This window comes from Rhinatrema bivittatum, chromosome 15 (assembly GCF_901001135.1).
Source record: "Rhinatrema bivittatum chromosome 15, aRhiBiv1.1, whole genome shotgun sequence".
Lineage (NCBI taxonomy): Eukaryota > Metazoa > Chordata > Amphibia > Gymnophiona > Rhinatrematidae > Rhinatrema > Rhinatrema bivittatum.
Genome location: NC_042629.1, coordinates 24990330 through 25016185, shown reverse-complemented (window position 1 = coordinate 25016185; position 25856 = coordinate 24990330). Strand labels below are relative to the sequence as shown.

The window sequence follows — 25856 nt, the reverse complement described above, 5'->3', positions numbered from 1 at the left end:
CCGTGCTTGTAATGTAATAATGCATGTTTATAGAGTTCTAAAGACCCTTTCACCATAGTAAGTGTGGCAAAATGACATATGAATCTCGACAGGATGAGCTTTATGGTTTTCTGTTAGCATACATTAAAAACCAAACTGAGAGAGTTATTTTGATTTCAAGCTATTTGGTTACAACACAAGAAATTAATGCCATACATTTACCTTATTTTGATGACTTTTTGGACCTTTTTCTTTCTGTAATCCTTCTAGGGAGAAAATCAAAATTCTTGAGGCAAACAAATGTAGGTTCTAACTATAATCCCCTCTGGACAGGGCATGCACTGCACCTTTTTCCTTGTACTGTATCTCTCGCAGCAAGAGTGTTAGATGCCCTGTTCATTAGAAGATTCTTATAGACATATTATAGTGAAACATCTTGGGCCATACACGCTAAGTATTTTTCCTAGAGGCACACAGTGGTAGAAAATATTTAGTACACAGGTTTGTTGGAAATATTTTGTACTGTTAATGTAGAGTAACAAATAACTTATGGCAGATTGGTTTCTCCAGGCATCTGGTATGCCAGAAAAATCAAATTGCGGTTGTCATGTCACTTGTAGACAGTAAACTCTGTCTAGAAAAGATTATACTTTCTTCCCATCCCGCTATAATAGTGCTTTATACTAAGGGCATATCCTTTATCCCAAGAGCTGGGATGTTTCACGCCATGTATGGGGTGAAACGTTAAATTGTCAGATTCCTGTGGATGTCTATTATGTTACCTGGAGATGCAGCTCCTGGCACAGCTCTGTGTTTGCTTTCTAGGGCGCACACATTTCCCCCAAATGTCTCCAGAAGTTATTACTAGGAAGGAAGGAGTTAAGCTTTTTTCTACCATGAATATGATGGGAAAGAATTAGGGAACAGTGGAACTCCTATAGAGCGCGCTCATGACAATTACAAGAGGGTCAAAACAGATAAGTTGGTGGTTTTAATAGCTAAACCAAAGAAAAATAAGCAGACATTCTAAAACTGTAAGGTTTCTTTCCAAGCACGTGACTGAAAGCCTATTTATTTATTTATTTAAGGCTTTTATATACTGACTTTCTTGATACAGATCAAATCAACTCGGTTTTATATCGAACGAAGCAGAAACAATAACCAACCATATAACAAGACAATTTGAAGGAGCATAAAAGTTACATTCTAACAAGGTTGCCTTAACTGGGAGAAGGAAAAAAAGAAGGGGAGTATATATATAGTATATAAAGCCAATGGTGGTAATGAGTCTATATTGAACTCTTCACTTCTCCAATACCCCCCCCCCCCCCCCCCCCCACCATCTAGAACTGCCTGGTGGACGCTACTCCTATGTGCATCTATGCTTTTAAGGGGAGAGAATTTCTAGTCTTTGCACAAAACTTTTATTTCAGGGTTCCTCTATAGCTCTTGGTGCAAACGGTTGTCTGCTTTTAGAATGAACATAAAAGCTCTCCAAAACCTCTCTTAAACTGCCATAATTTCATTTGTTAATGTGGATTGGAAGAATAGCCTAATGGTTAGAGCACTGGCCCGAGAACCGGGGAACATAAAATTCAAACTCCCTTGTTGATCCTTGTGATCTTGAGCAAGTCTTGTCACCCTCCATTGCCTCTGGTACAAATTTAGGGCCTGATTTTTCAAAAGCATTTAAATACTTAGACATGAGTTTTACATGTGGAAATGCACTTGACCAGTGTACATTTTGTTTTTGAAAATTGCTATAATATATGCCATTGAATTGTCAATAGGTTTTATCTGCATTAATTTCACTTAATGTGAGCAAATGGCTTTTGAAAATTGCTGCAATAGTATGCTACATTTACACGTGTAACACCGTTGAAAATTCACCTGTTAAATTATAAGCCTTCTGGAGACAGAAATACCAACAGTGCCTGAATGTAATTTGCCTTGATCTACCACTGAAAAAGGTGTGAGCTAAATAAATGGCTGGTAGAATCTATAGTGATTATTCTAACTGAATGGCGTATAATCAAATATGCTTAAATAAATTAGTATTACTTAGTAAGCCATGTCTCATACCCAGTGTGGCACGCTGTGAGAGGGAGGGGGGTTGTTTTCAATTGGATACTGATTTTTGGATCCTATTTTGAGAGACTACAGAACTAGATGAAGGATAAATTAAAAGATTAGATGGAGACATCTGGGGTACTACATGTCTCCCAGGTTCAGTCACACATGGTAGCATCTGCTTTGTGCTAATAATTAAATTCAACTAGAGGGGGGGTGGAACATGGAGAAAAAATTTAATTTTGCTACTTCATCATTTGTGCACCTGGCAGAGCAAAAAGCGTTACAGTATTTTATTTTTAAATATCACTGCTGCCAAGGTCCATGGTGGAGTGACATTTTTGGGTAATAATTCTTTGAAGGAAATGAGACTTGGATGTGAGTGCCAGCTGAGAAGAGCTCGTATTTAAATGTATAGTATTGTTATGCCACAGGATGGGTATAATTTATATCTGAAAATGGAATGTTCCTGCCAGCTGTTAGCAACGTTCTGCAACAGGATTCATCTAACCACGGTAGCTTGCAAAATCTCGCCACTGCTGCTCTGGTTTCATTCCATTTCAAAACAATAGTCACCTTGTTGGTACACTCTGTTGTCCTTGCCTTAGTGTTAAATGCTGCTCCTCCTCCAGCTTGGGATATCTAACTCGGCACAGGCAGTTCCTTGGGGAGAGTGTTTGCTGCGATCATTTTTTAAAATCACAATTGAATGGAAGGGTGTACTGGAGGTGCAAGAGTGCTTTGATATGTCAGAACTGGTGCTGACTGCCTGGTGTCTATCACATTCCAGATGTGCCCTTGAAGCAGACTTCTTCTGTGGCAGTGGCAGGGGCCATCATTGGGGTTGTTCTCGCTCTCTTTATCATTACCATCTTTGTGACGGTGTTGCTGACCCCTAGGAAAGAGAGACCTGCATATCTTGACAAAGTGTAAGTAGTGAAAGAGATACAAAACTTACAAGGCAAACATAATGATGTTATTTAGGGAGGGAGGGGTCGGGTGGAAGCTTTAAAATTCATCCTTGTTTAAAAATGTTAATGGACTAAGTATTGATGCAGCATGAGGTCTGGTTTTTAAACTGAGATCTGTGTCATTCTAGTATAGAAAAAGTCCTAATGCCGCTTTCATCATATGTATAATCTTTCCTTCAGCTGCTTTCATATTTTGTTGCTACTAGAAGTAAGTTCCCAAACCCTTCAAAAATATGGAAGAAATTACAAGAAATTTCATTTTTGTTTGAGGTATTAATATAGGGCTTACGACATTTGTTAGGCGATTATGAAACACACAATGGCCTACATGGCATTCTCCTTTGTAAGCAGCACAATGCTGTGTACAATTAATACCAGACCATCAAACTGAGGCCAAAAACCAAAGCCACTACAAGAGAGGTCTATCTGCTATTAAAGCTAGCTTCTCCTGGGCTCCCTTGGCACCTTGGATTTTCAGCAGGCGCAGGAGTCTGAGGTGTGAGCAATAGATAGATGCGCTCTACTTCCACTGAGAATGTGACAAATTACTTTGTTTTACAGGATTGATCTCCCACCCACACACAAGCCACCTCCTGCCATGGCTGTGCCTCACAATGAGAGCACTCTGCGGGTAAGTTAAGAATTTTGATATTGTTATAAGGCATCGTAGAAAGTCATTCCTTACTCTGAGCTTATAAAGTATGTGAGTTTAGAGGTGCTGTGATTATTGTGGACTAAACTAACATCTCATGGGGGTCAAAAGACGTGGGCAGTTTTCTCCACCTTGAGCCAGGGAGATGTTTCATCTGCCATAAGATATCAGGGTAGTAGTTCTTAATCCAGCCTCCAGGACCACCCCCCCCCCCCCCCCCAAGCCAGTCTGGTTTTCAGGATATATATCTCAGGCATATTCATTGTGGATGTACTGCATACAGTGGAGGCACTGCATGTATGAACTCATATATTTAATGTGGCTATCCTGAAAATCAGACTGACTGAATGGTCTCTGAGAATCTGGTTGAGAATCAGTGAGTTTATGAGCCCCTTGGTGTATTATACATCTGTGCATCAAATGGCATTGTAAGGTAGTGGTTATGAGTTCGCTACACCTAGTCTGACCAGCTACTTACACTCTGCTAGTGCTTCCCAACCTGTTCTTGGGATTCCTCAGCCAGTGAATATGCCTGAGATGAACTGGTATACATTGGAGTCCCAAGAGTGGAGTAGTAGCCTAGTGGTTACTGAGAACCAGGAAAGCCAGAGTTCAAATCTTGCTTCTCCGACTATTGCTCCTTGTGACTTTGGGTAAGTCACTTCACCCTCCATTGCCTTAGGTACAAACAAATTGTGAGCCCTCTAAGGCAAGGACCTATCTATTTTACCTAATTGTAACTTGCCTTGAGCTCAAGTTTGGAGAAGTAAGCAATTAAATCCAAATCCAAAATTTTGACAACTAGTACTCACATCTGAGGCTCACATCTGAGTTCGAGTCAACGTGAGGGACTAGATTGGGGATTTTGGGTCCCCAGTCATTAATTTGATACTAGGTCCATGAAATCCTGTCTGCTTCTGCGAGAAGTCTTCAAAAATGGCCTCCGGATTATGCATCATACTGAGAGACCAACATGTGACTTGGTATCATGATGGGTGTTGAAGGAAAACTAGGTGGATGACTGGCTTGCTCCAGGACAAAGTAAACCAAAAACAATCCACACGATAGAATTACTAGTTCAGCAGAAACTTTTATTGAGGATAAACTGAAAACAGTTAAACTGATGCAAAAGATAAGCTGTTCTAGATGGGAAGATTTAGCAGTCTTTAAATTGGAACAGCTGGTGCAAGGAAAAGCTGAGCATCAGATACGTGAGATCAGTAAGTAATCTCCATGTCTTTGCTCAGGTTATTTAATTACCGTGAATGCTGAACAGACAGATGGTGAATGAAAAGATCAGGTCTCGTAAGGACTGCTTTGGGGTGCAGGGGGAAGGGTAAAGAAGAAGCTGAGTTAATAAATTACTTTGCATTTTTCCAGTGACAGTGGGAATTTACCTATTGTAAATCACAGAACTGATCTTTTGGGATGACAAAGAATAAGGGGCTGGGCAGGAAACAGGGGAAAAGGCTAAGAAGTCTAACTTAAAAGACTGTGACAGTATGGTGATCCTAGATGTAGACTTGTAGCATCATAAGACTGCTAAGTAGCACAGGCATGAAGGCTGACATTAAGAAAACTGAAAAAAAAGATGATCATGGCACCGCTCATTCTCTGAGGACAAGCAGGATAGTAGTTCTCTCACACAGGTGACATCAGATGGAGCCCGGCGAGGAACTTTGATCTCAAAGAATCTAGAGCTTTCAACATGCCCTACTGAGCATGTGCAGCTAAATCATCACCCCAACCCCTAGGCAGAGTCCCTCAGTCTTATCCGCAGAGCTGTGTGATCGCAGGAGCCGTATGCTCACGGTATTCAGTTTTGCTCTTTCTCTACAGTGTTTGTAAGTGATATTTTCTAGAACTGTAGCTGTTTTCTTTCCTTTACCTTACGGTGGTACCTTCGATGCTGAGGTGCCCTCGATTCTATCAGGGTGTGTGCATGGCCACCGTCAGTGCTGTTGGGGTATATAACCTTTGATGGCCGTGGAGCAGTCGATGCTCACAGTGCCATTGATGCCTTCGATTCCATCAACATGCGTGCATGACCACCTCCGATGCTTTCGGGATATGTGGCCTCGATGCTACGGCAGGCCTCGATCTGTGGCATCCCTTGATGCGTGGCCTTGAGGCCATTGCGGTGAGTGGCTGCAGTGCCATCGCAAGGTGTGGCCTCCATGCCGTCGCGATGCGGAGCTGCCCCAATACCATCTGAGCATTCTATACCATCAGGGTGCGGGGCCACCATGGAGGCCATCGGGCATGTTGGCCACCAATGCCTTTTGTTGCTGCTCTTGACTATATCGAGCACCACCAATGAGGTACTGGGATTGCTACTGGGCACCCTGGTCCTTGAGGCATCGTCCGCTGGGACTCTTGAGGGCCCTCGAGTGCCACTGAAGCCCTCAGGCAAGAGGGGTTTCCGCCTTGGACAGATCAAACGCTGGGGTCGCCATCTACTCAGGGTACCTTGGTATGCCAAGGCATCCAAGCGCAGTGGTCCGGTGCCCTCTGGGATCCTTGTGGTGTCCTAACAGGTCCCTGAGGAGCACCGTGCTGTCCCATCACAGGCTACGGCTATTGTGCAGCATGGATGTCAATGTTCTCAGGGGCCTTGCACCATTGGGATCAGCCTAGTGGGGCTATCGTCAGCCATAGCCGCTGACAAGAGAAGCCATCAAGCTCGCTGCTTCACCGCCCTTGGACAAATAGATGAGCTGAGAAGGACAGTCGATGGCGCTGGCAGATATCGGTTCCTTTGGGCATCAATGTGCTATGTTGAGGCTGCAGCACCTCTCCCTGCAGGCGCCCCTGCATCCTTGGTACCCTCTGTCCATCAATGCCTTTGGGCACTGGGTGCTCTATCAGGTGCCACCAGGCGATCGAGGTCCACGGGCGCCTGTGTCTCCATGCAATATTCAGTCGATCTGATCTTCATTCAGTCAAGCGCTGTCAAAGCCCTGGGTGTTGCGTCATTCAGTGCCCTTGATGTGCCTTTCATTGGTACGTGCAATAGCGTTATGGGCCCTACAGACACAGTCACCACTATGGGCACCAGTGGATGTTGTCTGATTCTGTGGGACATAACCGCAGGGCTCCATGGGCATAGTCGGTCGCCATGGACTTCACTATTATCGTTCCTTGAGAGAAACGAAGGTGAGCCATTTCAGACACAGCGCAAGGGCTGCGTCCAGCCACTTAGAGCATTCTCAGAGGGCGACGCCATGAAACATCACCCATCACCATGCCATACCCAGTGCACCAGTGGTCCTGGGGACATCATCGTCACACTGTTCCTGTTCAGTCCACTGTGAGTTACTGTGATGGTGAAGCACAGTATGTATGATTGGGTACGGCAAGGCATCTACTCCGTACACCTCAGGCAGTAACTGGCAGCATTCTCCCTGTCTGTGTAGTTTCTTCCAAGCCAGGGTTCTGCATAGTCACTTCATGGTCTTGGCCTCCTCGTCAGCTCTGCACAGCGAAGTGCTGGTAAGCCTATTGGGCAGCGTGTAACCACCTACTCCAACAAGTGGATACTACTGTATGAATACTGGTCAGCGTGTTTCACAGCGAAGGGCTTTTTTTTTCCAAGTGCCATCTGCTGTATGGGTGTGTGTGTGTGTCCCTCGTGGCAAGCACAGCCAGTTGTGCACCACAACCACAGGACTGATCTAGGACTGCGTTCCTGATCTAAGGGAAGTGGACACCAAGAGGGTAATGTCGGGAGCCTTCGCCTTCCTCAGAAGAGGAATATGTCTCTTGACCCCTCCCATGTCACAAACCCTTTTTGTAGGGAAGTCCCTGAGGTTCCATCCCTGGCATGTTTATCAGCCAGAGTCTTGATTTCTGAATCAGCACATCTCCTGGGAGGCCAGGGCTGGAGAACAGCAGAGGCAATCGTTGGACTATTTTTGCTGGGGCTCCTCTGTTGATTATTGTGACCCACCATTCTGAGGGTAGTTGCCAGTGATGGATTGGTCACTTCTGAACTTCAGCGATCAGTGATTGTGCCTCAACTCTCGGGAGAATTGAAAGGCTTTTGGTTCTTCTAGGACAAGCAGGATGGTAGTCCTCATAGATGGGTGATGACATCAGATGGAGCCCGGCACAGAAATCGTTTGCCAAAGTTTCTAGAAACTGACTGGCACACTGAGCATGCCCAGCATGCCACTATCCGCGGGGTCCCTCTTCAATCTCGTTTTTTTTCTGCAAAGCAATTGCCTCGCGGTTCAGAGAGCGCTCTCCTTATTTCTACAAAAATTTCTCATATCGGGTTTATTCCTCCGGTATCCTCCCTGCAGTGTCCCTCTCTGCTGTCGGTCCCTCTGGCATCTCGATAGGTGTTTTTTTTCTATTGTTCCTGGTGGTCGGTTCAGAGTATGTCGCCTCCCGGTGGCTGTCGGCCATTGACCGCTTGCTGATCTGTTTTCATAGAGTCTTCTGGTTTTCGCAATTGCCCCCAGTGGCCGTGGCCCATGTCTCTCACGGATCCGCACAAGGTCTGTATCCTCTGCCTGGGGGCTTCCCATGACGTCCACGAGTGCTCAGACTGTGCCCAGATGACCCCAAGGGCCATCATTCTTGCCTGGAAATGATGGAACAGCTTTTTGGCTCCAAGAAGTCAGCTCCATCGACTCCGGCATCAGGGACTTCTACACCGAGGAGCCGTGGAGACCCCCTCAGATTCACCATCGCCATCTACATCCCATTGGGTGGTTCCTCGTGATGAGAAGGGTTTGGATGACTTGCCTTCTCCATCATTGGACCATTCCAAGGCATCCAGATCTGCATCCTTGGTGCTGGAGAAGGACTGGGCCGAGCACAGAGGGAAACAGATACTGGCACTGGCAGTCATCGTCGCACGGCGCCGGCCCCAAAGGAGCACCAACCCATGCTGAGCCTCCTCTGAAGTGATCCTGTGGTGAAGAGGCCCCATCCTTTCCAAAACTTGGGAGTCCCAGGCATTCCCCACTGAGTGCGGTGCCGGGTACCGAGCCTCTTTGTCCCCCTGTGGAGGCTCCGGTGACGCCTTGTCATCTTCCTCCTCTGTCATCCACATTCTCATCACCGGACTTTCAGGAGCAGTTGGACCACAGGGTGCAGCAAGTGGTGCTCCGAGCCCTCCAGAGCTTTGAACCGGCGCCGGCCCCCATACCGGCACCAGAGCCAGTGCCTGTGCTGTTAGCACCTTCTGGAGCATCTCAAAGTCCTACCGACACAACCAGTGCCCAGGGCTCCTTCAGCTCCCCATTGGCCACCAAGGTCCCCCTCCAGAGCGATATCGATTCCTGGTTCCTCAGAGGAGGAAAATTTGCAACCACGCCCAAGGCCTTCAAAAATGCCTGCACTCCCTGAGCCCGTTCCCAGGCCATGGGGAGTCCCAGGACTGTCGGGGCCCTCTGTGCCCCTGGCACCACCGATGTCCCTGGTACCGTCGATACGCTTGAGGCCCCCGACACAGAGGTTGCCGAGACAACCCTCGATGCCGCTACTGGTGGGCATGGGCACTGGCCTCTCTCACAGTCCTCCTGTGGACGTTAGTGAGGAGGATGTTGCATACGATCCCTTGGTCGATGATTCCTCTTTTGAAGACTCTGGAGCTTTGCCTTCCGAGCCTCCTCCGCAGGATGAGAGGCGTGGCTCTCCCCCAGAAGACCTCCTTCACGAGCTTTATCCGGTCTATGGTGGAAGCCATTCCTTTCCAGCTCCTCATGGAGGAGGACGCCTGCCACAAAATGCTGGAAGTTCTCCAGTTTGTGGATGTCCCAAAGGAGGTAGTATCCATCCCAATCCATGAAATTCTCTTAGAACTTCTATACAGGATGTGGGAACACCCAGGCTCTGTCCTGCCCGTTAACCGGAAGGCAGATGCCCTTTATCTGGTCCAGCAAACCCTTGGCTTTCAGAAAGGCCAGATCCCCCACCAGTCTGTGGTTGTGGAGTCTGCCTTAAAAAGACCAAGAGATCTCATACCCATTCCGCTGCCCCTCCAGGCCGAGAGCATAGGACCCAGGACACCCTTGAAAGGAGGGTCTTTCAAGGGGCACTGCTCCTACCAGTTATATATGGCTCAATGCAACAGGAACTTGTGGAAACAAGTTCAAGAGTTGGCAGAGCACCTGCCTCAACAGCAGCAGGATGCGCTGGAGGCAGTGGTACAAAAGAGCCTGGAGGCCGGGAAGCATGAGGTGCGGTCAACTTATGCCTGAGACGGCGACCAGGGTATCGGCTGCGGGCATTAGCACTCGACATGGCCTGGCTTCGGGCTTTCGGCCAGAGGTTCAGGAGAGGCTGTGGACCTATCCTGCACCAGAGAAAATCTCTTCGGGTACAAGGTCAGAGATGCGGTTGCTCAGCTCAAGGACCATCACGAGACCTTGCAGCAGCTCTCAGCCAGCACCTCGGACCTACCATCCTCCGTACGCAAGTCCCTGCGTCATGGACCTCGCAAGTCCTTCTATTGCCAGAGGAGATACTACCCTCTGGCTTCCCAAGCCAGGGCCCCATGAGCTACGACCAGGGGCCAGCCTCACCAACAGCATGCCCCCTGGCCCCATCCCATGCCAGTCCAGCTGCAAGCTTTTGACTGGCGACGAGAGAGTGAAAACTGCTTGCGGTGCCCAAGGATCCCTACCCACCAGTTGGGGTCCGGCTGTGTTTGTTCGCAGACCGCTAGCCTCCCATTACCACTGACCATTTGGTTTTGGCCATCGTACAACACTGTTACCGCCTGAATTTCAGGACAGTCCCAGTAGATTCTCCACCACCTCCAGTGTGGGACAAGTCTGAGCATCGGGAAACTCTCGAGTTGGAGCTATCGGCCCTGTTGAGGGCTGGAGCTGTAGAACCCATGCCCCGCTCTCAACAGGGCCAGGGGTTCTACTCGAAATATTTTCTGATACTAAAGAAAACAGGCAGCCTCCGACCCATTCTCAACCTCAGAGCCTTAAACAGATTCTTGAAGCAAGAACGTTTCAAAATGGTCACCTTGGGCACCCTTATTCCTCTCCTTCAAAAAGGAGCTTGGCTCTGCTCTCTCGATTTTGGGGCAAGAGCCAGCTGTATGCGTATTCTCCACACCCCACTGATGGGGAAGGCTCTCGTGAAACTCCAGCAGGACAGGGGCACCATGAACCTGGTTGCTCCATATTGGCCGCAACAAGTCTGGTTCCCGATCCTGCGCAACCTATCAATCTGAGAGCCCATATGCCTGGGCACCTCCCCCGATCTGATCACGCAGGACCAGTGTAGATTGCGGCACCCAAACCTCCACTCACTGGCCCTCTGCCTGGATGTTGAAAGAGTAGTCTTACAGTCCCTTGACCTCTCTGATAATGTGTCGCAGGTACTGGTGGCTTCCAGGAAGTCTTACCGGTTGAAATGGAGCAGATTCTCTGTCTGGTGTGAGGTAAAGGGCCTAGACCCTTTCTCATGCCCCACTCCAAAGCTGTGGTTCCTCTCAGAGTCTGGGCTGCAGACCACCTCAGTCCGTGTCCACCTGAGTGCTATCGTCTCATATCACCATGGGATAGGTACACCCATTTCTGTGCAGCCCTTGGTGGGCCGCTTCATGAGGGTCCTGTTGTATCTAAAGCCCCCTCTGCGTCGTCCTGTTGTGTCCTGGGTCCTCAACGTGGTACTAGCGTGGCTCATGCAACCTTTCGAGCCTATGCACTCCTGCGAACTTAAGCATCTCACCTGGAAAGTTATTTTCCTGGTTGTGGTCACCTCCGCTCGCAGGGTCAGTGAGCTTCAGGCGTTAGTGACATATCCACTCTATATGAAATTCTTTCATGACAGGGTGGTTCTACACACTTACCCTAAGTTCCTGCCTAAGGTGGTGACTGATTACCATCTCAATCAGTCCATGGTTTTGCCCACCTTCTTTCCGAGGCCTCATTCCCACCAGGGTGAACAGGCTCTGCACAGCCTGAACTGCAAGCGTGCTTATGCCTTTTATCTTGAGCGCAAGCAGCCCACAGGCAGTCCATGCAACTCTGTCTCCTTTGATTAAAAACAGACTTGGCATTGCAGTGGGCAAGCAAACCCTGTCCAACTGGTTGGCGGACTGAATATCTTTCTGCTACGAGCAGACTGAGGCCGCGTCAAGGCGCATTCAGGGCCATGGCAGTGTTGGTAGCGCACTTTCATGCGGTCCCCATCACTGAGATCTGCAAGGCTGCAACGTGGAGCTCACTACACTCGTTCACCTCCCATTACTGTTTGGACAAGGATGGTCGACATGACTGTACCTTTGGCCAGTCTGTCCTTCATAATCTGTTTCAAGCATAAGAACTCAGCTCTCTCTACCTAGGGCCCAGTATCTGGTTCATGCTACCTCCCATTCTCACCATGAGCACTTCTGTTGTTGTGCATATTGGCACGTGGTTAAGTGCTGTGGGTTCTGTTATTGCCGGGGGCAGCCTAAAGCTTGGTAATCACCCATATATGAGGACTACCATCCTGCTTGTCCTAGGAGAAAGTAGAGTTGCTTACCTGTAACAAGTGTTCTCCTAGGACAGCAGGATGTTAGTCCTCAGGAAACCCGCCCACCACCCCACGGAGTTGGGTTCTCCAGTTTGTTTTATTTTTTCACTCATCTTTTTTCGCTAAGGTATGAGACTGAAGAAGGACCCTACATGGCTGCGCGGATAGTAGCATGCTGGGCAATGCTCAGTGTGCCACTCAAAGTTTCTAGAAACTGACAAATGTTTCCGTGCCGGGCTCCATCTGATGTCACCCATCTGTGAGGACTAACATCCTGCTGTCCTAGGAGAACACCTGTTACAGGTAAGCAACTCTGCTGATCAGGAGGTCCCGATTTCCCATTGCTTCTCTTCCTTCAAGGAGGGGAGATTCGACTGGGTTTCCTTTTGGATGCCCAATTGTCCACCCTTACGAGGGGTGTCCCTCATTCTCCATTCCCAGAGAAGTGATGTCACCACTTCTACTGGCGGTTGTTCTCAGTTCCTCGCAAGCTCCGAGAGCTGGTTGAGTGGTAGCACTCTCCTTAGGTCGTTTTACAGCACAGCAGATCTATTTCGTGAGGGAGCCTCTCTTGAATAGCTCCCGGTTGAACCTTAATGGTTTCTCCCATCCAGGAGTCACCTTGATGCCTGCTGAGCTCAATGGGCCATTATGGCGAGTCATTCTCGCTTGCCGGGACCCTGCCTCAGTGAGGAGGGTTCTAGTCTCTCTAATTGGCGAATGTCTTTCAACCTCTTGCCATATCCATGGCTAAGAGAATTGGGAGACGAGGGACTCCACAACAGAGGTGCTGCTTTTGGCTATTTTATTTTATTTATTTACTGGTTTTTTATACAATCATTCAGTGTGGCCATCATAACGGTTTACATCAGTAAAATACAATAAGATAAATACAGTAAAACCAAAATACATAAAATTAGATTGGCAACGAAACATCATAATAAAATAATCATTAGAATCAAATAAAATTAGTGGCAGGTAAGAACAATATAATAAAACAGTGGAGAAATAAAAAGGTAACAATTAAAAAAACGTGTTAAATGTTAGTCATAAAATAATAAAACATAGGGGGTTCATGAGAGAGGATAGGTTAGTTGGGTTCATTATAAGCCTTCATGAAAAGCCAAGTTTTTTTATTTCTGAGGTAATTCTGAGGGAAGTGAATTCCAGATCTTCGGACTAGCAAGGGATATTGCATGTTCTCTAACTTGCGTAAGTTGGGCCGATTGCACTGACAGGATGGTTAGGAGGCCTTTGTTAGCTGATCGTAGGTTTTTTTTGTGGTACATGTATTCTTATTGCCATGTTAAACCTATCTGTTTGTTCCCCGTACATGATTTTGTGAATGATTGTTAGTGTCTTATATTCTATTCTTTGTTTTATTGGTATCCAGGGCAGAGAAATCAGAATCTGTGTGATGTGTTCTTGTTTCTTGGTATTAGTTAGGATTCTGGCATCTGAGTTCTGTAGTATCTGAAATGGTCGAATTGTGCATAATGGTAGCCCAAGCAGAAGTGAGTTGCAATAATCAATGGCGGAAAAAATGAGCAGCTGTAACACTGTTCTAAAATCATCTGGATTAATGAAAGGCTTTAACCTTCTCAAAATTAGAAGCTTGTAATAACCCTCTTTATTTTTTTTTGCGATGTGTGCTTTATAGTTCAGCTCGCTATCTATCATTATTCCAAGATCTCGAATATATGGCATGGGAAGAATTGCGGTTTTACGATCTTCTAGCTTTTGAAGTGGCAAAGGAGATGATCTTGATTTTCTATTTAACACTATTATCTCAGTTTTTTACCTGTTTAATATGAGCCTGATATAAGTAAAGTTGTTTAATGATGGCAAGAAACAAGGCTATTTTATAATATGTTGCTTCAATGGAGTCATTAATGGGAATGAATATTGTCCGCATAAATGTAATGTATGAGATCAAGACCAGTAGGTAAATGGAAGCATGTATATATTAAAGAGTGTGGCAGAGAGTGATGAGCCTTGTGGAATACCTGTGGTAAGTTGAAATTTACTGGAGAGTGGGAGGAGAGGAGAGAGAGGTCTACACGCTGGGAATTCCTTGACCGTTGTACTACCCGCTGGTAGTTTTAAGAATGAAAATCTTCTCCCGGTCAAGAGAGGGGAGGCCTGGATCGGAGGGGCGGAACCCCACTGATGGTGACGTCATCACTGAGTGCCCCGGGACAGCATAAAAGTAAGGGCACAGCGGCGCGCAGCCACCGGCGCGCTGCCGAAGCCGCGCGCCCCTAGGTGAAAAAATTTATGGGAAGAAAAAGTAAAAGTTATGCCTCCTCGCCTTCAACTCCCGTGACAAAGAGAATTGGCCCAATGGACTCCCATGTCGTTTATGCGGGTGAGTCCGTCGTTGGGGGTGATTTGGAGGGGAACACCTTTGCAGGTGCCTCTCAAAGCCCCAGGGCCATACAATCCCCCTTATATCCGGTTTTGGAAGTCACATCTGCAGTAAATGAAAATATAGTTCCATCGGCTGGAGTGATACAAACCGTGAGAGGAGATGTATCCCCATCAGAACGGACTATACAAATTGGTACTTTGGTTCTGGGTAGCGAGGCAACAGATAGTGGTAATAAGGTCAAATGTCCATCTGTAATTTCTGAAATAAGAAATGAGGAGGATGAAATTAATGTTGAACCAGAAAATGTGACTTTGTTGGATGTATGGACATTAGCTAAAATAGATAAGAAAATGTCTGGGTTTATATCTAACATGCACACGTTTTCTGTAGAATCTAAAGATAAATTTGAGGATTTAGATAGAAGAACTGAGAAAATAGAACAGGAAGTTGCAAAATTGAACCCAGTAGTAAATAAATTACAGGCTGTAAATGTTTCTTCCATTAAAGACAATATGATGTTATATAGTAGGATTGAAATATTGGAGAATGAATTAAGATCAAGTAATCTTAGATTACTTAACTTTCCAATTTCAAGACTACTATCAGCTGATGAATTATATAAAAAATATGCGATGGAAATCTTGTTGTTTGATGAAGGAAAAATACCGTTAGTTTCGAGATTATATTATTTACCTAAGAAGAAGATATTGCAAACTCAGGAGGGCGGGGTTGATACCTTAGCCCAGGAGTCTCTACTTTTTTGGAAGACTCCTTGGACTTGATTAATTCAAGATCTACATTGTTAGTCGTCTCCTCTTTGAAACGGGACAAAGATTTGTTTTTTCTTAAATATTTTCAGAATAAGGATCGCAGTTTTTGTGGTAAAAAAAATACAAATCTTTCCCGATGTTTCCTGTGCGACACAAGCACGGAGGAAACAATTTTTGTCCTTAAAACAATCTGTGTTAGATATTGGAGCTAGCTTTTTCTTAAATTTTCCTTGTACATGTACATGTACATTTGTATATATATCTCGTATTATCATCCCCTGCCCTATTAACCGCTACCTGTTAATGTTATTATTGTAAAGCTTGTTCCTAAGTTATTATTATTATTATTATTATTATTATTATTGTAAAGCTTGTTGCTAAGTTATGTTACATTGTGAACCGAGGTGATGTTTTGCAAACGTGCCTCGGTATATAAGAAACCATTAAATAAATAAATAAATAAATAAAATAATAAGTTTGTTTTTCTTGACCCGTCCCATTTGCAACGTTTTATTTCTGATAAATCTCAGGTAATTTGAGTAAGGGTATAAAGGGAGTTTTGATTGTAAAAGAGAATGTTAGCGATGTGGACTGATTATCTCTCCTCTTCTCCTAGATGTGGGCTGGAATACAAGTATGTTTTCTTTTAAAATGGTGATATGTAACTATTGTAATACTTGATTATATCATTTCCTATGTAAATGTTATAATTTCAAAAAAATATAAATAAAAAAAAAAGAAATTTACTGGAGAGTGAACTGTTAATTTTGACTTAAAAATTACAGTTTGATAAGTAGGAGGAGAACCATTGAATAGTTTTTCAGTAAGTCCAATTTCCGTAAGTCTATGTAGGAGAATGGAGTGATTAACAGTATCCTAAGCTGCGGAGAGATCTAATAGCACTAGTAGATAGTTTTGTCCATTATCAAATTATTGAAGTACAGTGTCTACCACTTTTTTCCAAGCAATTTTGCAAGTAGCGGGAGTTTGAGATGGGACGATAGTTGTTTAAAGAGTCCGGGTCAAAATTGTCTTTTTTTTTTTTTTTTTTAAGGATTGATTTTATTACCACTGTTTTCAATATATCTGGTACATATCCTTCCGTTAAGGATACAGTGGCTTGCAAGCTGTACTTTCCCATCTTGGAGATAACCCTGTCTGCGGACAGGGGGGTCCTGGTTCATGCAACGATTATTCCATTACTGAACCTCGTGCTTCCTGGGGGGAAGTATTTGCACTCTTGGCTGGGGTATTAATACAAACTCTACCCATATGAGGGAAACTAACTTTCAGTATAAGTTTTAATTTTTTTGTTTAAAATGTCGGGAATCGGTATCAGAATAAAGAGTGCTTATACTACAATCTCCTGGGCTCTTGCCCGCAAAGGGCTGCAACCCATCTCATGTGTACATACCAGTTGCCACATCATTTACTTCATCCTGTTTAAAATATTTTTCATTTAAATTTTTTCTGGTAAGTGATTGCTTTATCATTAAATATCAACGTGTAATTTATACCCTAATATTTCCCATCAAGTGAAACTTCGTTATTGTTATCACAACTTATCTCAATCTTTTCAGACTTGACCACTTAGTTTCATGTTGTTCACTGTCGCCCACTGCATTGCTCATATTCTTAAACACTCAACATTGGTAATGTTTCGGCGTGCGATTCACGCCTGCTTCAGGGGACTTGAAGTTACTCTTTTTAGTCGATCCTGGCTTAACTTCAGCAACACAATTGTTCAAAAAAAATGGCGCTCAAACGCTTACCACCTTTGCCAGGTGCTTGGCAATCTGTTCCGAGATCGCCCTAGCCCTGCCCTGGTGCCTTTCGAGTTTCCGGACAGGTGAAGAAATAGTGTCCGACAGGGGTTGCTCTTGCGGCACCTTGGCTTCCTGTCTCATAGTGGAGTGTTTCTGGATTTATTCACTGGGGAATTCGCTCTCAGTTTAGCTGTTCCAAGTAGCATGAGGGCTCTGTCTCGGTGGGTAACTCCCTACTGGAATCGGCAGTGAGTTATTTGCTTGGGGTTGGGATATACTACCTAGCGACTTGGGTTTACCCTGACAGTCCAGTGGTCTGCCTCCTTGTGTTCTCGATCTCAGTTCAGGCCTTGCCATTGTTGCTAATTATTCTCCAAGTGTTGCTTGGGCTTTTCTGCACATTGTGCCTGTCAGTCATATACGAGCACACTTCTGAAGAGACATTTTGACCTTTAAATGTCAGTGGACCATAATTTCTTTCTGGGGTGTTCTCAGGCCCCAGTTAGGATTTTGGTTGTCTTCTAACAACTGCCGGAAACCATGCGGTCTTCATCGAAGAGTCCTTCTCTTGTTTACATCTCTAGGCTTTTTCTTGTACCCAGGAGGTTCTAGGCTTACTTCATTATCAGAGTTACTGATCCAAAACACCACTTTTAATGTTTTCCGTGATGCAGAGTATGCTTCTGCTCATTCTCTCATCACTCCTCTGCCTTAGGTGCCCCTGCTACTCATGAGGGTTTTGTCTGTCATTTCTATGATTTTTCTTTGTAGAACCTAACTCTTCTCCAGCCTGGACCCCTTGTGGGCCGGCTACCTCAATGGCAAAAGAGAGACAGGTAGTGCCTCTGCACTGTGTGGTTTCCCGTTTTTTTTGTTCTGCTCAGACAGCCTATAGCTAGGGATTCACCCATGTGTGAGGACTACCTTCTTGCTTGTCCTCTGAGAAATCAGAGTTGCTTACCTGTAGCAGGTGTTCTCAGAGGACAGCAGGATGTTAGTCCTCATGAAATCCACCCGCCTCCCCTGGGAGTTGGTTTCTCAATATATTAGCTATATCATGGACTGAGGGACTCTGCCTAGGGGACAAGATGATGACTACAGCTGCTCATGCTCAATAGGGCATGTTGAAAGCTCTAAATTCTTTGAGATCAAAGTTCTGTGCCAGGCTGCATCTGATGATGTCACCCATGTGTGAGGAGTAACATCCTGCTGTCCTCTGAGAACACCTGTTTACAGGTAGGCAATTCTGCTTTCTATTGTTATCCTGAGATTTATTCTGTGGGGTTGGCAGTATCGGTGTTAAGCGTCATGTTAAAAGCATGTGCTCTGCACACACACAAATTTCACTAACGCTAGTGCAGGGTGCACACCAGTAGCATTTAGCACTCCATGTTTTGCAATGTCAGTGCACTGCTATTTCAGCTCTCTTAAACAGGGAAATAAATTGATAAATTGTATGCTGTATTAATGCCACACTAACCTTCAGTGTACTGAGGCAGAGACCCTGTGGCATGGCTTAAGTAATTTTCTCAGCTGTCATGCACAGGCTGTCATGAGAGAACACAGCCCCAGTAGTACAGAAATAGCGAGTGCTGTAAGAATCTATTCTCAGCAGATCGGTATCTTAAGGGAAGGAACACTTGAAGGTGTCTATATCTTCAAGCAGCACAAATCTGGAGGGCCTAGTTGAAGTTGAAAAGTACTTGGGACTGGTCATGGGATAGGAAGGGCAAAAAGTAGCAATGTGCTGTAATTTTAAGATTTAGAAAAGGAGGATGACGTATTTCATTTTGTCATTTCCCAACATAAATGAGGCAAAAAAGTCATTTGCACTAAAACACAAATACATGAAAGAGAAAAAGCCAAAAACAAAATTAAACAAAAGGATTCAGTTTCCATGCACACCCCTACCTAAAACAGCTTAAATGAATAATGAGTAGAGAAGTGTCATATGCATCAATATGGATACATGTATTTATTACAGTGAGGCTTGTAATTCAGAATATAAAATATGAATAATGGAATGTTAATAGGCAATTGAGTGACAAGGAGCAAGGGAGGCATCAATAGGCTGTGATGGATAGGACCTGTAAGCTGTTTTAGAAGGTCCAGCAAGGAATGCAAAAAGAATCCTTTGTCCTACAGTATAAGTAGAGGAAGTAAAGCAGGAGAGACATAGGATAGTGCAGTACTACATCCATGTTTTGAGTGTGATACTGCAGTCTATGGAACATAATTAAGGAATATAAGATTAACTGCGCAGAGTTTGAAGTAACTTGGGATAATAGTTCTGAAATTTGTCCCCTTATTTTTCTCCCCAGCCAGTCTAGTTTTTAGGATGTCCCTAATGAATATGCACGAGACACATTTGCATACAGTGGAGACAGTGCATGTACATATGTCTCGTGCATATTCATTCTGGACATCCTAAAACTAGACTGGAGTGAGGGAAGTAATCCCTGAGGACAAGTTTGGGAATCACAAACTTAGAGTAAAAGATTATTGAAGAGGAAATATTAAAACAAATGAGCTGATGGATGATATACATTTACTCCGTTATGCTATGGTACTGTTGTCACTTCTGAGGTTTATATTGTAATCCAAAGGATTTTAATTTTAATGACATTGGATCACAGTGTAGAGCAGCAGCCTTCATACTATCCAATACAGAAGAGTGATGATGGATTTTTTTGTAATATTTTTTACATTAAATCATTTACATGAAATAAAGCAAAGGAAAAAATGAAACAGAGATACATTATTAAAATGTACATCATTAGATAATAATTAGGAAATTTCCTGTCGTGTAGCCAGATGGACTCAGAACGAATAGGTATAGTATGCTCGTGCTAGCAGTTGGAGACGGATCTGACGTCAGCACGGGTGTATATATACCCCCACAGGAAGCGTAGCAACTTAGTAATTTCCGTCTCCAAAGCAGTTTGGAGAGCCTGCACGCTCGCTGAGCTTGTTTTCCAAATCTACTTTCTATTTTTCTACTTTCTTTTTACTAAAACTTCTACAGCATCGAGCCCCGCACTCCTGCGGTGATACCCTAAGGTCCCTCCCCCAGTAGAGTTTCCCGGGGTGATTTCCGTGATCCCCCGGAGGTTTAAGACCTCGGTCCGGTGGCCGAATCGTGGCAGGGACGTAGCCCCCGGGCGAGGTTCGGGTGAGGCATACGAGGCGCCTCGGTCCCGGCGTGGACGAGGCAGCGGGTGCATATCCTCAAACGCAGCGGTGAAGGTACTTGCCCTCTCCCCCCGCAGCCGGAGACCGCTCGGGTTCCAGCCAGGAAGCACCGAGGATCAGGTAAGGCGTACATCTCTTACTTTTGGTCTCCGCGGAACCGAGGATCGGCGGCGTGGCACGCCGTGGAGGGTGCCATTTTGTGGGCCTTGTTCAGGTATTGAGCGCCCGTGATAGGCGCATGTCTATGACTAAGCGCATATTATATACATCATTGTGCGTATATTGCTGACCGCTTATTGCTGAGAGCATATTGAATACCATTGAGCGTGTATTGCTAACCGCTTCTTGCTGAGAGCATATTGAATACCATTGAGCGTGTATTGCTGACCGCTTATTGCTGAGAACATATTGTATACTATTGAGCGTGTATTGCTGACCGCATATTGCTGAGAGCATATTGAATATCATCGAGCATATATTGCTGCCCGCATATTATTGTGCGCCTGTTCTAAGCATATATTGCTGCCGCATATTATTAAGCGCCTGTTATATTAAGCGTATATTGCTGCCGCATATTATTGTGCGCCTGTTATATTAAGTGTATATTGCTGCCGCTTATTATTGTGCGCCTGTTGTATTCAGCGTATATTGCTGCCGCATATTATTGTGCGCTTGTTCTAAGCGTATATTGCTGCCGCTTATTATTGTGCGCCTGTTGTATTAAGCATATATTGCTGCCGCATATCATTCAGCGCATGCTTTTCAATGGAACAGAACGCCTCAGCGTCTTCAGCGGGGGCGCCTCCTGCCTCTGGCATTAAAGCCCTCGGCCTCTGCTCTGCATGCCAGCTTAGAGCCACACACAGTGAAGAGCCAGACTCCCTATGTGCCCAATGTGAGGAGGCCGTGGGACCCTCGAGCCAGGACCAGTCTCAGCCCCGATTTGCTGACAGTTCCCCAGGGGCTACCCCGGATTTAGCGGGCAGTCTCGACCAATCTGGAATCCCAGGGGATCTTGTACCCCGGCGATTGGAGACCGCTTCCATTTCCTGGGTGGATCTCTTTAAGGGGATTCATGCCTTTGTACAGATGCAAACGGCTTCCCGTCCAGGCCCTGTTGTTCCTGTTGTTCCTGCTGTTCCTGCTGTGGCTGCTGCGGCGGCTGCTGCGGTTGCGACTCCAGCGGATCCTGTTCCTGGACCCTCACGCCCTTATCATGAGCGGGACCTCCTGCCGCTAGACAGTCCAGATCAGTCGGACCAGGAGGTCTCACTGGACGAGTCCGAACTCCCGGACAAAGGGGAACTTCCCTCAGGGATTGAGCCATATAGAACCATGAGGCGGTTCTTCCCTAAGGAGGATCTCTCCGACCTGGTGTCTCAGTGCCTGGCGGAGTTGGATATTACAGGTCCCAGCGCTGCGGTACCCTCTGCGCAGAACCCCCTGCTGGAAGGTCTTCGTCCTACAGCCCGCCATTTTCCATTCCTGCAAGCAGCACAGCAACTGATAGATTTAGAATGGGCTGCACCAGCGACCTCATTCAAAGGGGGTCGGGCCCTGACAGGCATGTACCCCCTGGCACCGGCTATCCAGGAGCTGCTGGCGTACCCTCAGGTGGACGCCTTGATTAGCGCTGTGGTCAAGCGCAATACCATTCCAGTTGAGGGGGGGGCGGCCTCAAGGAGCCTCATGACCGGCAACTGGACGCCATTCTGAAACAGACTTTTGAGGTGGCAGCTCTATCTTTGCGGATCGCAACCTGCTGCACCATGGTGACGCGTTCCTGTTTGTCACAGGTCAGGAACAATGCTCCAGCAGCAGACATGGAGTCAGCTCTCTCGTTCCTCACGGATGCTGCATCAGACCTAGTCCGGACAACAGCCAAGGGGATCTCATCCTCCGTAGCTGCCAGGAGGCAGCTCTGGATCCGGAAATGGTCAGCTGATGCGCCTTCAAAGACACGCCTCACCAGATTGCCCTTTAAGGGCTCTTTCCTATTTGGCAGCGACCTTGATAAACTGGCCAGTACATGGGGCGCCTCTCCAGTGCCTAGACTGCCGGAAGATCGGGTCAGAAGGAACCAGCGCGCCTTTCCAAGGCCCTCCAGGGGCAGGAGTTCACATTCCTTACAGGAGTCGCTACCAGGCGCCGCATCCTCAGGCCAGGAATCAGTCCTTTCGGATCAAGCAGCGCAAGAGGGGAGCAGGCCCGGGCTCAGGTCCCGGCCGCATCTCACAATGAGAATCCGCCGATTCATCTGGGGGACGGAGCCATAGGGGGCAGGTTAACCCTCTTCTACCCCAGATGGGTCGAGATCACATCGGACCAGTGGGTCCTCGCCATTATCCGAGAGGGATATTATCTGAACTTTCATCATCTCCCTCAAGACAAGTTTGTGGAATCTTCATGTCCCATACACAAGAAGGCAGCATTGGAAGCTACCCTGCCGAGGCTCCTGTCCTTGAACGCTATCATCCCAGTACCTGCCTGGGAAGTGAATTCTGGACACTATTCCATTTATTTCATGGTACCCAAGAAAGGGGGCACCTTTCGGCCCGTACTGGACCTCAAGTCAGTCAATCGATACTTAAGGGTCCCGAGGTTTCGCATGGAAACTCTGCGCTCCGTCAAGACCGCAGTGCAGCCGGGAGAATTCCTCACGGCCTTAGACTTGTCGGAAGCCTACCTACATATCCCGATCCATCCGGATCATCAGCGCTACCTGCGCTTCAAGGTTCTAGGCCACCACTTCCAATTCAGGGCTCTGCCCTTCGGGTTGGCCACGTCACCACGGACCTTCACCAAGGTGGTCGTAGTGGTAGCGGCGGCACTCAGACGGGAAGGAATCCTGGTCCATCCCTACCTAGACGACTGGCTGATCAGGGCGAAATCGCGAGAGGAGAGCCATCGGACAACCGACAGAGTGATCGCCCTTCTGGAAAGCTTGGGCTGGGTAATCAACCTCAGCAAGAGTTGCCTACAGCCTTCCCAGTCGCTGGAATACCTGGGAGTACAGTTCGACACCCAGGCAGACACAGTCAGTCTCACTACCAAGAGAAGGTTAAAACTCCAGACGCGTATCCAGTACCTGATGGGAGCCAGTCGGCCCATAGCTTGGGATTATCTGTAGGTTCTCGGTCTCATGGCATCCACCCTGGAAGTGGTACCTTGGGCAAGGGCCCATATGAGACCTCTACAACACTCCCTGCTCTCTCGCTGGAGCCCTCGGCTACGGAACTATTCCACGAGCCTACCTCTGCCTGCCAGAGTACGGACCCAGTTACGGTGGTGGTTGCAGTCCGACCACATGAGCAGGGGGTCGAAGATGTCCTCCCCCACGTGGTCTCTGCTCCCCACAGATGCCAGCCTGAGCGGCTGGGGAGCACACTGCGAAGGACTCACCGCACAAGGGCGGTGGAACAGAGAAGAGTCAGCGTGGAACATCAACCGTCTAGAGGCTCGGGCAGTCCGATTAGCATGCCTTCGATTTGCTCACAGACTGAAGAACAGAGCAGTCAGAGTGATGTCCGACAACGCCACCACGATGGCATACATCAACCGTCAGGGCGGAACCAGAAGCCGACAAGTATCTCTGGAGATCGCCCCACTGATGGCTTGGGCAGAGGCGAATCTTCAGGACATCTCCGCCGTCCACATTGCCGGGAAGGACAACACCACGGCAGACTTCCTCAGCAGAGAGAGCCTAAATCCAGGGGAGTGGCAGCTGTCACCCACAGCCTTCCAGATGATTGTAGATCACTGGGGGATTCTGGACATGGATTTACTGGCGGACAAGTCCAATGCTCAAGTACCCAGATACTTCAGCCGCAAGCGCGACCCGTTCTCACTCGGAATCGATGCCCTGGGTCAGCCATGGCCTCCAGGGACTCTGCTATACGCCTTTCCTCCGTGACCTCTGCTGGGCGCCATCATCCACAAGATTCAGAAACACCGGGGCCTAGTTCTTCTAGTGGCACCAGACTGGCCAAGAAGACCCTGGTACACGGACATGAGAAGACTACTGGCAGGGGAGCCCCTTCCCCTGCCTCCTCTCCGGGACCACCTAAGTCAAGGTCCCATCCTCCACGAGGATCCAGCTCAATTCTCTCTTACGGTCTGGCCATTGAGAGGGCTAGACTGAAGAAAAGAGGTTACTCGGAGCCCGTGTTAGATACACTCCTCCGAGCACGCAAGTTTTCCACTTCCCTCACCTATGTAAGGATCTGGAGAATATTTGAAGCATGGTGCGACACTCATGGCACCAATCCACATGCGACCACGATCCCTATTGTTCTGGATTTCCTACAAGCTGGGCTTCAGAAGGGTCTCTCCCTCAGCTCCATCAAGGTTCAGGTAGCTGCACTGTCTTGCTATGGTCCCAGGAGGGATGGCAAGACCATTGCCACGCATCCAGATGTGTCTCGCTTCCTGAAAGGAGTCAAGCACATTCGTCCGCCACTGAAGTGGCCAGTACCTTTGTGGAACCTTAACCTTGTTTTGGATTTCCTTGCGGGATCCACCTTCAGACCCCTTCGGGGCCTGTCTCTCCGTTCTCTCACTTTGAAGTTGGTGTTCCTATTGGCGGTGTGTTCAGCACGCCGCGTCTCAGAGCTACAAGCACTGTCCTGCCATGATCCCTTTCTCAGAATCACTCCAGAGGCTATCCATCTTCGCACGGTTCCCTCCTTTCTACCTAAAGTGGTCTCACAGTTTCACCTTAACCAAACTATATCCTTGCCTACCACGGCGGGTTTGAAGAAATCTGAAGAAGGGCGTTTGCTACGCCATCTCGACATAGGCAGACTGCTGCCCAGGTATCTGGAAATGACACAAGAAGTACGAAGGACGGACCATCTGTTCGTCCTGCACAGCGGGAAACGACAAGGGGAAGCGGCCTCATGGCCCACCATCGCCCGCTGGATTAAAGAAGTTATCAGAGCAGCTTACGTGGAGGCTGGGAAGTCTCCGCCTCTACAAGTCAAGGCTCATTCTACCAGGGCACAAGCGGCATCTTGGGCAGAATCCAGGATGCTGTCGCCTGTGGAAATCTGTAAAGCGGCGACGTGGTCCTCCCTCCATACCTTCTCCAGGTTCTACCGTCTTGGATGTCCAGGCCAGGGAGGACACAGCATTTGCAAGGGCGGTCCTACATGGTCAGGCAGCCTCCCCGCCCAGGCTGGGAGTAAAGCTTTTGTACATCCCATTTGTTCTGAGTCCATCTGGCTACACGACAGGAAATGTTGAGATTGCTTACCTGATAATCTCGTTTTCCTTGGTGTAGACAGATGGACTCAGCATCCCGCCCAGCTGCCTGTGTACATGGGTTTCACCGATTCAAGGTAAGCCATGTCATCTGTTTCCATAAGAGCGTACACTCTACCAGGTGTCAACGCCTTCCAGTTGGGAATGCTGGCGGTCTCCAGCTACTATCAATCGGTCAGGGGAATCCTGTTTCACTTTTCACTGAGCGTCAGTACACACATCCATAGCAGCTTTTGCAAGGAAGATTACTAAGTTGCTACGCTTCCTGTGGGGGTATATATACACCCATGCTGACGTCAGATCCGTCTCCAACTGCTAGCACGAGCATACTAT

The 25856-nt window shown here is 47.1% G+C and overlaps 1 protein-coding gene across 1 annotated transcript in view; it reads left to right on the top strand.

Moving 5' to 3' along the window:
- Positions 1–25856, top strand: part of NECTIN3 (nectin cell adhesion molecule 3) — a 274465-nt gene that overhangs the window by 228845 nt on the left and 19764 nt on the right. Inside the window, exons 6-7 of the mRNA XM_029578109.1 lie at positions 2840–2978; positions 3582–3651. Coding sequence (XP_029433969.1) covers positions 2840–2978; positions 3582–3651 — 209 coding nt within the window. The remainder of the gene's footprint in view (positions 1–2839; positions 2979–3581; positions 3652–25856) is intronic.